At 42.3% G+C, this 14974-nt stretch overlaps 1 protein-coding gene across 2 annotated transcripts in view; it reads left to right on the top strand.

Annotated features, from left to right (window-relative positions):
- The window catches only part of LOC117531381 (PH and SEC7 domain-containing protein 1-like), a 153072-nt gene that overhangs the window by 50213 nt on the left and 87885 nt on the right, over window positions 1-14974 (top strand). The window contains exons 2-5 of one of the 2 annotated variants that reach the window (XM_034194470.1): window positions 3608-6105; window positions 6282-6396; window positions 8287-8845; window positions 8961-9428. In XM_034194470.1, the coding sequence (XP_034050361.1) occupies window positions 3889-6105; window positions 6282-6396; window positions 8287-8845; window positions 8961-9428 (3359 nt within the window). In that variant the 5' untranslated portion in view covers window positions 3608-3888. Of the gene's footprint in view, window positions 1-3607; window positions 6106-6281; window positions 6397-8286; window positions 8846-8960; window positions 9429-14974 lie in introns of those variants that run through there. The other variant, XM_034194472.1, reaches the window with a different exon arrangement.

Genomic DNA, 14974 nt, shown 5'->3' with positions numbered 1-14974 from the left:
ATGTCCCTTTAAAAAGTTTGTATGAAAGATTGTGTGGGTAGTTTCTATGGAGATAAACAGTAACATCAGAGCACATGTATATAGCACCGAATCACAACAAACAGTTGCCGCAAGGCGCTTTATATTGTAAGGCAATGGTGTGGTGGAAATTACATTTACAAGGCCAATAGTGCCCATAGTTAAAGAATCACCCTTATATAAAGTGCAGTCACCACTCATCAGTAGTGCACTATTTAGTGAAGATAATTTCCTGCTTCCTCTCCAAAAATGTTCATTTTTCCTCAGGATTTTATATCCACGTGCCCCAGAATTGAGTTGATTGACCCATGGTCACCAAATGTTCATAGTGGTTTAGGCAGCAGTGGGGTGCAGTTCAGCTACTAAGAAGCAAAGCAAACTTTTTTGTTTGCGGATTATCTTTTCAGCTAACTTTGAAGACCATTAGTAGACCAGTTAGCTTCCACTAAATTTAGTTCCAGTTGACATTGAACAGTTACAAATAAAAATGTTTGAAAACATTAAAATCATGTTTGAGCTTTTGGAGCTCATACGCTAATCCAACAAGCATAATTGACATGCCGTGTAACCTTCAGCATATTAAAATGTCAGCTTTTTAGATCTGTGTTCCAGGGTTTTAGAGGAATAATAATAATAATAATAATTGTCAGAGTGTTTCATGATGCATATTACAAAATGGCTGATGCACATCCAAAATGTCCTTGTAACTATTTGCTCTTAACCTAACTGCTTTTCAAAATGGCTGGCGCACATCCAAATTGTCCTTGTATTTGGCACAACTATCTGATCTTTTTATAGCTGTCTAATTGATAAAACCATCTGATCTTTTTATAGATGTCTTATTGATAAAACCAAAAGTATTCACATCTATTTGGAAGATAATCAGCATGATGGAACACTGATTTGTTGCATGACACACAGACATACACCATAAGATTTTTACATACTGCCTTGAATGCAACATGAGCAGACACCCGCTAATACCCGCCTACCTCACTTTGCAGCCAAACACATAGCCGCTGATTCATGACAGGCTAAGGACCGCCCACATGGGGCCGGCTGGAGGAATAAAAGTTAATGTAGAGAGAAAATCTAGGCTCTTTGTTCCAGATGTTGCATGTGATCTGTTCAAAGGCCCCAGTGCTGATAGATGACTCTCTGTTTCAGTGTAGGCACCTTTCAATACAACATCTAAACTTTGATGTCCATTTCCTGTCCAATTCTTTTTTAGATCACTCACCACATAAAAGAACCTAACAATAATAATAATCCAAGCCAATTATAAAAGTTAGCAGTTAATGGTTATCAGTAGCTTCAGCTAAATGTTTTAGCAGTTTAGCCTGATCATAGCTAACTTTTCAGTTACTGAGCTTAGCTGTGCCCACCAGTGCTTTTAGGTTTTATGAGTTTGCTCTGAAGCTCTGAATCTGTTAGCATGATACTGGTGGCTAAAATGTCATAAAATATTTACCAGATCTCTGTGGCTTTTGGTACTTTGATAAATGACTAACCAAGAGCTAAATGGCACAGCGGAAAGGAAGCTGCCCCAGTGTTGTGCTTGGATTTCACATCCATCAGATGAGATTGAGGAGCCTGCATTTGTTGCATTACCAGATCCCTATGGAGATGATATATTAATACCACGCTAATCTCCATCCTCATGGGATTTTGAATTAGGAGAATTTTTTTTTTACAGTGAGTCGAGCACCAGTCTTGCCACCAACAACTGTTGGGAGATGATTGTAATGTGCATATTGTGGTCCAGTGGTTAAGGCATTGGGCTTAAGACCAGAAGATCCTCAGTTCAAATCCCAGCCTGACTGGAAAATCACTAAGGGCCCTTGGACAAGGTCTTTAATCCCCTAGTTGCTCCCGGTGTGTAGTGAGCACCTTGTATGGCAGCACCCTGACATCAGGGTGAATGTGAGGCATTATTTGTAAAGCACTTTGAGCATCTGATGCAGATGGAAAAGCGCTATATAAATGCAGTACATTTACCATGGGGAGGAGGAAACCAGAGTATCCAAAGGAAACCCAAACAGACATGAGTAGAACATGCCAAGTCCACAAAAAGGAACTTGATTTTGGTCGGTCTGGAAGCATGCACCGGGTACTGCACTTTGCGACATCCATCACACTACTGCCTTAGGTCCTGAATGGCAACCACACAGACAGACAAGTGGTCCACCACCACCTCTCGAAACTACCATCTATTTTTCACAGCCAGGTGAAACTTAAGTTGGTATATTTCAGTTCTTAGGGTCCTCAACAATGAGGCACTTCTTTACTGGATTGTGTTGAAAGAAGTGCACCAAGTGGTGCAATGCATGTGGTATGCTTCATCTCTGTCTCCCAAACTTATGGCCTTCAAATAAATTCCATTCAGTTCTACTATGCAGCACCAAATCACAACGGAAGTCATCTCAAAACACTAAGTACAAAGAGTAAGATCGAGAGTTGACCATACCCACCCCATGAGCAAGCACATTTACGACAGTGGCAAGGGAAAACTCCCGTTTTAACAGGAAGAAATATTGAGCAGACCAGATTCAGGGAGGTTGCCATCCATTGTGACCAGTCTATCAAGACAGATGGCACAATACAAGATTGTCAGAAAGTCGAGTAACTTATAATATCAATGTTGCAACTGATGTAACCAAATGTAGCTTATTGTGAGCAATAGAAAATAATATCAATGAATACAGAACAATGAGAGTTCCCGAAAAGCAGCGTATGTGTAGAATCTGTGTCTAGATGACATCTAGATGTTTACTCAAAAGCATATGAGTATTGTAGGGGGAAAAAAAAATCTATATTGTGATAAAGCTAACTGAATAGCTAAGTGAATCTTTTGAAAAACTAATTGAATGTAATATATGGGTGGTGACAAAAAAGACATCAGTGTACCTCATCAACGCACCACTGGTAACTTGGGTTATTTGTAGTCTTTCTGCCACCTTATTCTGTTTTTTCTCACTGTCCGAGGTGCAGTTCCATCCAGAAGTGGGAGTGGAGTCTTCTTCTGTAACGGTCATGAAATAGATAGGATCTGTGGACCCAAACCCCCCTCCCCCCCGTCCCCAGCCAGCCTCCCGTCCTGTACACCAGCATGGACCCCTAAAATATCCTGTATATTTGTATTGTCAAGTGTGTCGGTATCATGGTCCAAGCAGAGGGTCGCCCCTTTGAGTCTGGTCTGCTTGAGGTTTCTTCCTCAAATCATCAGAGTCCTAGACTGCAAATCAGTTTTTCCTTACCACTGTCGCCTGTGTGTTTGCTGTAGGGGTTGGTGAGGTTAGACTTTACTTTTGTGAAGCGCCTTGAGGCAGCTTTGTTGTGCTTTTGTGCTATAGAAATGAAATAAATTGAAATTGAGTTGAATTCAATTGAATTGGGGTGGGGGCTGATGTCAAATAATCCTACCAATCACGATATAGGACTGGGTTAAAGGACAGGACACAAATTATGGTAAAAACAAGTAAATAAATAAAAACTGGTAGCATTATTATAATTCATATTAGAATGTACTATTTCAAGAGTCTTTTGAGGATACAAAAAAATAACACATTCTCCATTCTGTAATTCGCAGGGATGACGAATCTGGTGCTGCTGAAGATCTGACATGGGCACATTTGTCCTGTCCATTCAGCCTGTGTGTGTCTCTGCTCTGCAGACAGACGTCATGGATGGAATGGAAGAAATCATCTAAAATCAAACCTACACAGGCTACACACAGATAAACCAAAAAACAACACAAAAAATTAAACAGGAAAGGACAACGGCGATCTTTTATATTTTTCTTTCCGTCTGAGCATCTCAGCTTCATTTCTGTCTCTTATCTTTGTCCTCGTTGCATACTGAGTGGAGGTCATGTCCCAGTCGGGAAAAGTCCTTCATCTGTATGTGGAAGTGAGGTCTGCCCCAGATCAGAATGGAGGGAAAGAGACATTTCAAGAACAGAAAGATGGGCTTGGTCAACAGCACTCACTTCAGGATTGTCCAGCAGATCTTCTTTCTCAGTTAGCAAGCCAGAAAACCTGCTCGACCCTATCTAAGTCCACTGCAGCTCACCATTTGGTTCACGACTGCATGCACCACCAGTCATCTTCTCGAAACACTGTAAGCTTCCAGCTACAGAAAGCCAACAGATCCCAGTCGCCAACAGTCATTAACTATTGGGGTTCACCCTGTGATGGGGTCTCTGCCATCTGCTCTCTGCCACCACCCGCTTCTGGAAGGACGACTGGCTCTTGCACATCTTCCAACTGCCAGAGGTTTAATGAAGAGGAAGCCCCAGATCAGAAGCGCTCCCTAGTCACTTTTAGTTATGTTGAGAAGTCCAGTGTAAAGGCCTTCGACAGTCCGCACAACTATGTGTGTGAGAGAGGAACTAGAGAAGACAGATCCACTCGTTCCCACTTTCACAAAAGGCTCAGTGATCCCATGTGGTTTGGGAGTCCCAGTTCTTCGTGCAGCTCTAGTCCAAAATTGACCTTACAATCTCCAAGAAGTCACCAGCAGGCATTGTCCACCGGCCTTCGACAAACACTGTCGGACTCCATCGGCAGGGCAGCTACCAGGAGGGCCGTGGAGGAGTTTGGTTCCCCATTACTAAGGATTAAACTGGCTCATGCACTCCAGCAGACCCCACCTTCACACTACAATAAACAGCCACGATGTCAATCTTGGGCTGGATCCCCTGTGCAGAAACAGAACATCTGCGCGCATCCCCATGCCACAGATCAAAGCCAGGCTATTAGTGGCATCCCTTGTAGCCCAGTGTTAAACCAGCACTCATTCCAATCCAGGCAGTATTCTCCTTCAAGTCCTGGATCTCATGTCCAGTCTCAGAGCCCTGTTCACTGGTCAGGAGAAGACAAAGTAGTAGCAGGCAGTCCGGTTACCCAGAGACATGTCCACAGGGAATGCGACCGAAGCAGTTCTCCTCCAGGAGCCATCCTTCAACTTGGCAATAATGTAGCTGAGGGACTGAACCAGTTAAGTGACAGCAAATCTTCCTTACCTGCTCACAGCCCTGAAGTTACTCGTAGAATACAAGAGGAGACTTCCAAAATATCTTCAGTTTTCACAGATGAAAGAAGAACCTCCTTGCACAATGCTTTGAGTGAGCTTGGCTCAAACCCTGGTGAATTTCACAACTCAACTCCAACTGCACAACAGACTAAGCAAACAGTGAAGATGAACATCCCTTTAAATGACCAACATATGCCAGCAACAGACTTTCACCAGCCTCAAAACTCTATCTTGCAATCTCGTTCTCATGAAACAAACACTTATGCTAATTATGACAAACTCCAGAAGGACTACCTTAAAAACTCTGAATGTTACTGCACAGTTCTGTCAGATGCCGTGGCTTTGAGTTCCCCTGCTGTTCCTTCACGTTTCCTTCGTCCATCTCGTCCTCCCACTGAGTTCAGCTCACCGATAAGGGATCCTCGGCTGTTCCAAACTGAATTCAGAGCACCAGACAGCCCCACGTTGCATCGCTGTCAGCCCCCACAGTACACAGGGGACTCCTGGTCGCCCAGTGTTGACAGGAAAGGTGACTTGAGTTGTTTTGAGAAAGGAGACTGCACAGAGCTTGCTCGTAGGCTTTATATTAATCAAAGTGTTGAGGAGACACCTGTCAGCTGGACATCAATGCAACAGTGGGAGCATCATGTGGCAGACCGCCCAAGGCCAAGCCCCAACCTTGGATTTGCATCCAGCAACGACCACACTCATAGGGCCCTCAGCCTTACCGCCCAGCAGAAACGGGCTGAGCAGAGGAGGAGAGAGATCCTCCTCCTGGGACCAGTTGCACTGGACTCTCCTGAAGAGGATGAGGGCTGTGATGAGGAAGCACAAGGTAATGAGCTAGAAAAGTACACTGCAGTGCAGCAGCCATGCCTGCAGGGGGCAGAGGAGATGGCACAGGTGGGACAGAATGGTGCAATGGGAGGGTCTTCTTCAAGGAGCTCCAGTGGAGTGACAGGCAGCTTGGGGGACAGGGACTGTTTGTCCCCAGAGTCCAGTCAATCCAGTCATCAGAGTAATGAGACTGCAGCTGCCACTTCTGGAATACAGGTAAGCAGTGGGTGCACTCCTGTTTGCAGCCTACACAACACCATTATAGATCCCACCAAACACATGCAACGCTGTTTAACTGCAGGTCTCCCTACAAACCCATAAAATATAAAGACTTTATAGTTATGGTATAGTTACTGCATTATTGTCCTGCTGTGTCTCTGCTTGTGTTCCAGATGGACAGCAGCAGTGCATTGCCCATGCCCTCACTTCACTGCCAGAAGATTGCACGTGCCAAGTGGGAATTTTTATTCGGTGTTCCTGCAGACACTGCTGGAGGGGAGCAGAAAAGTGAGAGCATGTTCCACAATAACTGTGTATCAGCTTTCACAAAATAAAAATGAATATTTCTTTCATTTTAATTCTTCATATTTATTCAAAATTTCAGTGAGCTCATCTACACATAGAAAAACTAGATGAGTTGTAGCCTGCTGCTTTCTTGCATTTGCCTAGTTCAATGAGAAAACTCAAGTTTAATCATATTTATTGCAGCAGAATGTAATTTGAGTTTGGTGACTAGGCTCTGATCTCATCACTCGCTGCAGACGCTTGTAATATTAGAGAATGATAATTAGCTATACCCATTTCCCCAATTGGAGCCTACAGATGGATGCTGTGTTGGAGGCGGAGCTGAGCGGCAGCAGTGATGTGGACGCAGCAGTGGTAGCATTTGACAGCAAATGGAGAACTGGGAAATTTGCATCTTAAATAGCCCGTCCAATTTGAAGGGAGTGTTTAGTGTTGTGAAAGTGTAGGTACACGGACCCACAACAGGGGGCGCAAATGAACGGACAAAGGAATAAGCCAAAATATAACAATTTAATGTTGTGAATGTGCACAACAGAGCAACAGACAACATAATTTAGATCAACAGTCAAGCAGGAACAATAACGTGCAGCGCCTGAATGACTACTTATCCGAGAAGCAAAGAGCGTCGTCTCCTCCCAGCTTCCAGCTGCTGACCAGTCAACAGGAACGCCTGCAAATGTTCAGAGTGATTGTACGGCACAAAACTACAGCTGAGTGTTTACCTGATTGGTAGACGATTTCTCGGCAGTGAGGTGAAGATACTGCCCGGCTTTTATGGAGATGTGGTTGTGGTGATGACGAGTGACAGCTGGTGCTGGTGATGAATGCCAGCTGCGGTATCCCTGTATTTCATGTACACGTTTTAATATATGGTTCTGAAATAAATGCAAACAAAACAAATTTGTTTAATCAAAATATTTTTTCTAAAAATGTCCAGTTATTTGACAAGGACAAAACAAAAAGCTTTCATAAAGTGAAACATCATCAGTGTTCATGTACCCATCCCCTGATCTGTCTAAAGAAAACTGGCTGTAAAAGTGATGATTTACTGTAAATTCAAAGGGTGCCAATAATTGCGTCAGCATACATTTTATGTCAGGATTTTTGTTTCACTTTATGAAAGCATTTTGTTTTGTTCTTGTTGCCAAATAACTTTAGACATTTCTAAAACATATTTTGATTAAATAAAACTGTTTTGCTTGCATTTATTTCTGACTATTTACTATTAAAATGTGTACACAAAATGCAGGGGTACCAACAGTTTTGCCCATGTGTGTATATTCTGCATAATAAAGATAGCAACAAGGCCCAAAACAAGAGGTTTACTGATGCTCACTTGTGTCTGTCACCAATATGCAGACGTTTTTTGGGGGAGTGACCTCCAGAAATTTTGTAGATGCACTTGTTGACTTACTTCTTCAGTCGCCACATATTTACTGATATACACTGACATTATTTATTTAGTTATTGTTTCCATTAAGGTTGATGCAGTGATCTTTGAGCATTTCACAGAAAAGAAAATTTTCTTGCAATGCCATAAATAAATAAATAAATCTGGATTCAGATCAGAATTTAACCACCAGTTCCCTTCCCCAAGATCCCTTCTATAAAATAAAAATCTCTTAAAAGCATTTTTAAATTCCCTTTGTACAAACAAATTGAGAATTAATTGCGCTGCTGAACATCCAATGGTCCAGTTAGTTTTCAATCACCACAAGTGAAAAATCCAGTTAAAGCTGAGAGTCTCCACTTAATCCTTACCTTGATTGTTTTATTCAATCCCACAGTTGTGGTTGTATAGAGCTAAAATTGCATTTGTCTCACTGTCCAATTACTTATGGGCCTAACTGTGTTTCATGTCTTCTAATGCAGATTCTGGGGAAACCTCCACAGCTCCTCCTAGTGGTAACTCCAGTGAGTCTCCCACCCCGACTCCCCCTTGTTCCCTGCCTCTGCTTTCTGCAAATCATGAGGTCCAGCATGTGGATGTGGAGCTAGTGACTCCTCCCCCTGCCGTGATCGGGACGTCACCCAAAATGGGCATCATCCGACGGACACTGAAGTATTCTGAAACCGACCTGGATGCCGTCCCGCTACGCTGCTACCGTGAGACGGACATAGACGAGGTGCTGCTGGCTGAGCAGGACGATGCTGACTCTGCGTTCGGAAGTAACCGCAGCGTGCAGGGCACCTCCGGGATCGGCAGCAGCCCACTAGCGGGTCTGGCTTATGGGAGGACGTATGGGGAGGAAGAGGAGGTGGAGGAGGAGCAAAGTGGTAGAAGAGAGGACGATGAAGAAGATGAGGATGATGAGGAGGAGGAGGAGGAGGAAATGGTGAGCTGGGCTAGTGTGCGGATGCAGGGAGACAACAGGAAGAGGGAGCACGCGGCTCAGGAGGAGCCAGAGGTGTTTGGACACCTGCTGAGGAGGTACAGGAACATTTTAGCTTAATCAGTTCCAGGATTCAGAATCTGTCTTTTTGGAGACTTTTTCATTGTTTGAAGGAGCTAAAACTGTCATTTCTAAAAATTTCTCTGTGTCCAGACCGGAGGAAACTTTTTTCGACAAGCACCACCCGGCTCAGAAGTCTCCCATCCTGGTCTCTGATCCTCGCTGCGCCACCGAGGACACCTTCAGCCGCCACTTTGAAACCATCATGGAGTCCCACCGAGCCAAAGGGACGTCGTACAACAGCCTGGACAGCGAGGAGCTGCTGACCTCAAGCACCCAAACTGTGCTGACCTTTGACCTGCCCACTCTAACGCCCACCATCCACGGGCCGGTGTGCCAGAGCGCGCGTCAGATTGTGCAGCTCAGCTTCGCTCCGCTGGCGCACGATGAGAGACCCAGTTTCTCGGATTCTATCTTTACCGTAACGGGGGATTCTGATGCCACCCGCGCCCCCTCCAGTGAGAGGCTGAGCAGCGGGTCAGACGACACGCCGCCTAGACGACGGGAGGGAGGGATGCTAGGAAGCAGCTGGTACAGCAACTTCTCTTTCTCTTTAAGCAGGTGAGTTGTTGTTTTGGTAGAGACAGAAGGTCGTCAGCGTGCCCGTGTCTTAAAGATCACTAAAATTTATGACATGTAGAGGTACAATAGAACAGCTGAGGTAATGCAAATGAGTGAGAAAGTGTTTTAACCCGCAAGCGACCCGGCTATTTTAGCGACTAATATGACCGAGTGGGGTTAGTTGTGACCCATTGACTTTACATTGCAATACCTCTATATAAATGATTGTTTTAGGGTTGTTCATATTTATTTCACTCTGTAATATATTTGTCCATCATCCTTTTCATCCTCACTCTGGGCATCAACAATCAGCCTCAATGCTTGTACAGCTGTAAATCTTGCTACTCTAGGTCTGCTGCTTCTCTGCAAAACAGTAAACTGTAATGATTAGAGTTGGCAAATTACAACCATCTGAAGCTATAATGTGAAAATCTCATAGATCTACCCAGGGTCATAGGTTTGGATTATACTTGCCTCACGGAAGAGCCGATCTTTGCAAAATTCTACGACCAAATGCAGGACAAATAGATTGACAAATTCATGGTAGAAACTTTTACGGATTAAAATTAGAAATATATAACGCAATGCTAAAATACCCTCAACCATATGAGTATTGTGTTCTTTATAATTGCAGTTGTATAATTATTAATTATTAAGATCCCATTGTCTTACATACACTTTGTACATGTACAAATCAAATCATCATTTGTTCACGTTGTGCAAATCAAGGAATATTTGTAGATCACCCCCTGTGCATTTGCAGGTGTTAATAAGATAAATTTAACTTCATAGCAAGTTAGCTTTGAGTTAGCAAAAATTAGCGCACAAGCTAATGTCTGCAAAATAACTTGTAAATGACTCTAGAGGTCTTACAAAAACAGCGTTTTTAGTTTTAGAATTTTTATTTCTCGCTAGCTTTTACATAATATACCAGCTGTTAGCAAGAGGCTACACCATTGAAGTGACGTCACCACGCTAACCACCGCAAAATGTCTTGTAAATAAGTTCAGATGTGTTATTGTGTTCCAAAAAGCGCGTTTTCAGTTTTAGAAGTGTTTATTTCGTGCAAGCTTTTATATAATATATGAGAAAATGTATATAAACACAAATAACTAAGCAGTTTTGAAGAGACCAGTAACTGATGCCACGGTGCAACTCTACTCTGATTGGCTGTCATTTGCGTCACTCAAAAAGTAAACGGATCAGATTGAAACAGAATGTGACTTTTATAACCTCTTAAAATACTGCGTAAAATGGGTCAAGATTAACCATCTTTGAAGACAAGAAGAAGAGGATCATATTTAACGTGGGTAACCAACGAAAGCACGAAGCTTGTTTCCAGAAGGGCCCACGGCACGTGTCTCTCCCTCCTGCCCAGCACCGATGTTAAGAGTGCCAGTCGGGAGCGTGGCTGCGATCGGGAAGCAAACCGGAGTCGCTGGCTTCCCAGTCCAACGTGCAAGCTGTTACGCCATCACCTCCCTTGTCCAAGGTCTGTGTCTCAAGAATGTTCCCTGTGAATTTCAAGAGTCTGGCAGTAATAGGACAGGACTTATGCTGAGCACAGACAGACAGACGGACGCAATACCTGATGGCCATATTTGATGGCCTTTAGTAGAAATGGTGCACAAAAATCTATGTTGGGGGCCATAAGTTACCCCACTTGGTCGCTCAAGGGTTAACAATTAAAAAAATAATATCCCTGAAGAAAAGAAAAATACAAGCTACCACGACACTCAGTAGAGCACATACCTCTGAAAAATCAGAACAGGCACATCAGCTCTGCTTGCTGCAAATCCATATTCCAGCCCTTTGATTATCAGTGTAAATTCTAGTTTGAAAATATAGATTTATGCCATATTTCATGAAAAAGACAAAAATACAGAAGGCAGATTTTTGCAACTGTGTTCCTAAACCGACCACGTTTCATGAAAAGTCGGTCCGTATAATTTTAAGTATCTATGTGACTAATGTGAACAAACCAGCCAAAAACACATTGTAGAGGTAATCAAAGCAGTTTCACATTAAAAACGATTGACACCAAATAACCAAACTAAAAATGGAATAAAACTAAACAAACAAACAAACAAACAAAAAAGTCTTACTTGAATGGCACTCAGAGAGTACAAGTACACACCGATGTCCATGAAATGGAGTGATCCAGTTATGTTCACCCCTCACAAATATCTTTATTTATTTAATAAACAAAAATACTGCATTGGAGCTTTCATCTGGATCTGCTCTAAATCCTACACATTATCACTCTTAAAATGCTTGAATAAAGAGCTGTGTAATTTTTTTTTTAGGGGAGGAGGTGATGGTCTAGTGGTTAAGCGTTGGGCTTGAGACCAGAGAATCCTTAGTTCAAATCCCAGCCTGACCGGAAAATCATTAAGGGCCCTTGGGCAAGGTCTTTAATCCCCGAGTTGCTCCCGGTGTGTAGTGAGCACCTTGAATGGCAGTACCCTGACATCGTGGTGAATGTGAGGCATTATTGTAAAGCTCTTTGAGCATCTGATGCAGATGGAAAAGCGCTATATAGATGCAGTCCATTTACCATTCTTGAGAAGTGAATAAAATAAAAATGTGAAAAAAGTATATTCCACACAATTCCTACATTTGCCTCTTGATGTGAATACATTCTAAAATTTATTGAGTTCTTCCTTCACGCATTTTCTGCCATTCCATCACATCTTATGAAAAACAGGTGATTGTTTTTGCGTATTCCCGCTGATTTACATAAAACAAAGCTAAGTAGAGCGCCGCGCTTGTAGAATGCAAACCTCCGCCAACGCTAGATTCCAATTCTGCAAAATTTTACATTTGAAAAAGTTTTCGAAGTCAAAGTCCTGTTAGAAGTGGATTTTTTATAAGCTAAATTAGATGTGATCAAATGTCAGGAGTATGTATTTAGTTCATGCACTTGAGTCAAAGTTTTGTTTTATTTATTTCTTTATTTATTTTTTTGTGGCGTTCTCAGGTTTTTGTTTTTTTTTCTGACTTTTTCATTTTCTCAGTTCTTTTTCAGATAATTTTCACAGAACATTGGTTATCTCTACTATGCACAATTTTTCACTGCTTTTTGGTACTTGGGTTTCCGACTGATAACTGAAAGATAGACAAACCGACATAAAATTGGAACCTCCATCCAATTTTGGTGGTGTATGTAAATCCATAACAGAAAAATGAGAGTGACTGAGACACTTTTGATTGAGATATAATGCAACATGTACACCAAATGGACTTTTCAATATTAAATTCAAGAAGAAGAAATTTGATCTTTTCTCAGTTATGAATTATTGAAAATTTGTTCAGTGTTAAAGATAGGGATTTTTTCAAGATTGTTCCTGACGATCAAAAGACTTTGATCTTTTCTGAGTTATGAATTATTGAAAATTTGTTCAATGTTAAAGATAGGGATTTTTTTCAAGATTGTTCCTGACTTTGACCTTTGCCCTATGACCTTGAAAATTGAATCAGTTCTTGCCTATCAGGATATGAATATTCAGTAAAAACCTCATAACAATATATGAAAAATTGTGGGCTCCAGGTTGTTCACAATCAAGCAGCCAAATAAACTTTGTTGGCGGAGGTAATAAACTAACAACCTTCGTGGCAGAAGTAAAAATGGGAAAAATTAGGTGGAGACAGAATAATTCTGTCCTTAGCCCAAACAGTACTTGTAATATTTAACAGGACACGAGTCACCGAAGTGTGAGCAAAATGAAATGCAGGCGGTGGCAGATGGTCCCCATATAATCTGGTTTTACTTGGGGTTTCTTCCTGTTCAATTATTAAAAACATAACCTGCAGACAGGTCATTAATTTTACCAACATGTGCAGAATGGAAGAATGGAATGATGTATTTGTGCAGGTATGCAGATCTCATCTATCATATTGCTTTTAATGAACAGACTAGGGTGACAAAACTGAAGCCTGATTGTCAATAACAATACCAGAAACCATCTCAATTTGGGTCACAGAGTGGGACATCTGGTCACCTTAGAACAGACCCTCAAGGATCTTTTGTCAGTCACATGTCTGTGTCATTCTGTGCGCACAGAGCAGTGCTGCAGTGCTTTTCCAGAGCTGGCAGGCTGTGATGTTTGAGCATGTGTAAAATGTCACTCCATCTGTGCATATTTCAGTGTGTGTATGCGTGCATGTGGGTGTGTGTGTGTGTGTGTCTATGTTTCTTAGATTAATGTAAATGAGAAGTACACGTATCCTGCTGCAGGTGCACAAGACGGTGGCTAATGGCTGCTGCAGTAATGTGAGATTCACCTTGACTCTCACAGTCACAATCTACCAAATGTGATTCATTATAATACTCACTCACTCACTCACTCACTCATCTTCAACCAGTGGCGGCGCCAAGGGGGGGCTTGGGGGGGCTTAAGCCCACCCAATAATGAGCCAAGCCCCCCAATAATTCTGCCAATAATGTGAATAGCGACTGACATATTTGTGGATCTCAACTGTAGTTTTGTGCTGAGAATGTCTCAATATTGCATAACTGAACAAAGTGATGAATGTGTGTGTTCGGTGATCCACCAATGCTGAATCACCCTTCACAAACAGAATTTTCATTTTTGCAAATAAACATTTATTTGTAAAAACCCACACACGTTACAAATCAGAAATTTGTGTTTGTGGATCACAAAGCACATGTACAAATCAAAGGATATTTGTAAATCACCCTCTGTGCATTGTATTAATGAGACAAATTTACCTCCATACTCCAAAAATTTAGGTTTCCTAAATATTTATTACGGCCACTCTTAAAACTTCACTTATCTTTATTTCTACCTATGTGCAAGTTTACTGACCTTGCAGTCATTCTAAGTGATGTGTGTGTGTGCAGTGATACCACATTTTATAGGAGCATGGGTGACTAAAACATATACCTTGGTATTTATAAAGCAATTTACTATATACTGTTCATTTTGACAACATTTTGTGGAGCCTCTCCAACTTTTACCCAGACCCCCCCAACAAAAATTTCCTGGTGCCACCACTGTCTTCAACCGTTTACTCCAGTTAGGGAGTAAGTGGGTAAGAAGCCTGTCCCAGCAGTCATAGGGCGTGAGGCAGTGTACGCCCTGGACAGGGCACCAGTCTGTTGCAGGGCCACATATCGACAGAACAACACATTCACACACACACGGACAATGTAAAGTTTCCAATTCACCTAACCTGCAGGAAGAACATGCAAACTCCACACAGAAAGGCCACAGGTGGGAATCGAACCCACAACCTTCTTTCTCTGAGGCAACAGTGTTAACCACTAAGTCACAACTTTTCCCAGAATTCTATTCTGTTGGTCAATATAAGTCACCATGAGGCAATATCCACCGCCACTGAAATATTCACAGTTTTGTACATACTTTTCTCTTGGCCACAGGTGGGAATCGATCCCATGACCTTCTTGCTGTGAGGCAACAGTGCTAACCACTAATCCACCATGCTGCCTCATTAATATCCACCGTGCTTTATTCTTATATTACATGTTGTTTTGGATAGGCTCCACCTCCCCTGTGACCCTT

This window comes from Thalassophryne amazonica, chromosome 18 (genome assembly GCF_902500255.1).
Source record: "Thalassophryne amazonica chromosome 18, fThaAma1.1, whole genome shotgun sequence".
Taxonomy (NCBI): Eukaryota; Metazoa; Chordata; class Actinopteri; order Batrachoidiformes; family Batrachoididae; genus Thalassophryne; species Thalassophryne amazonica.
Note: the sequence above shows the minus strand (reverse complement) of the source record. Positions and strands in the feature narration are given on the sequence as shown.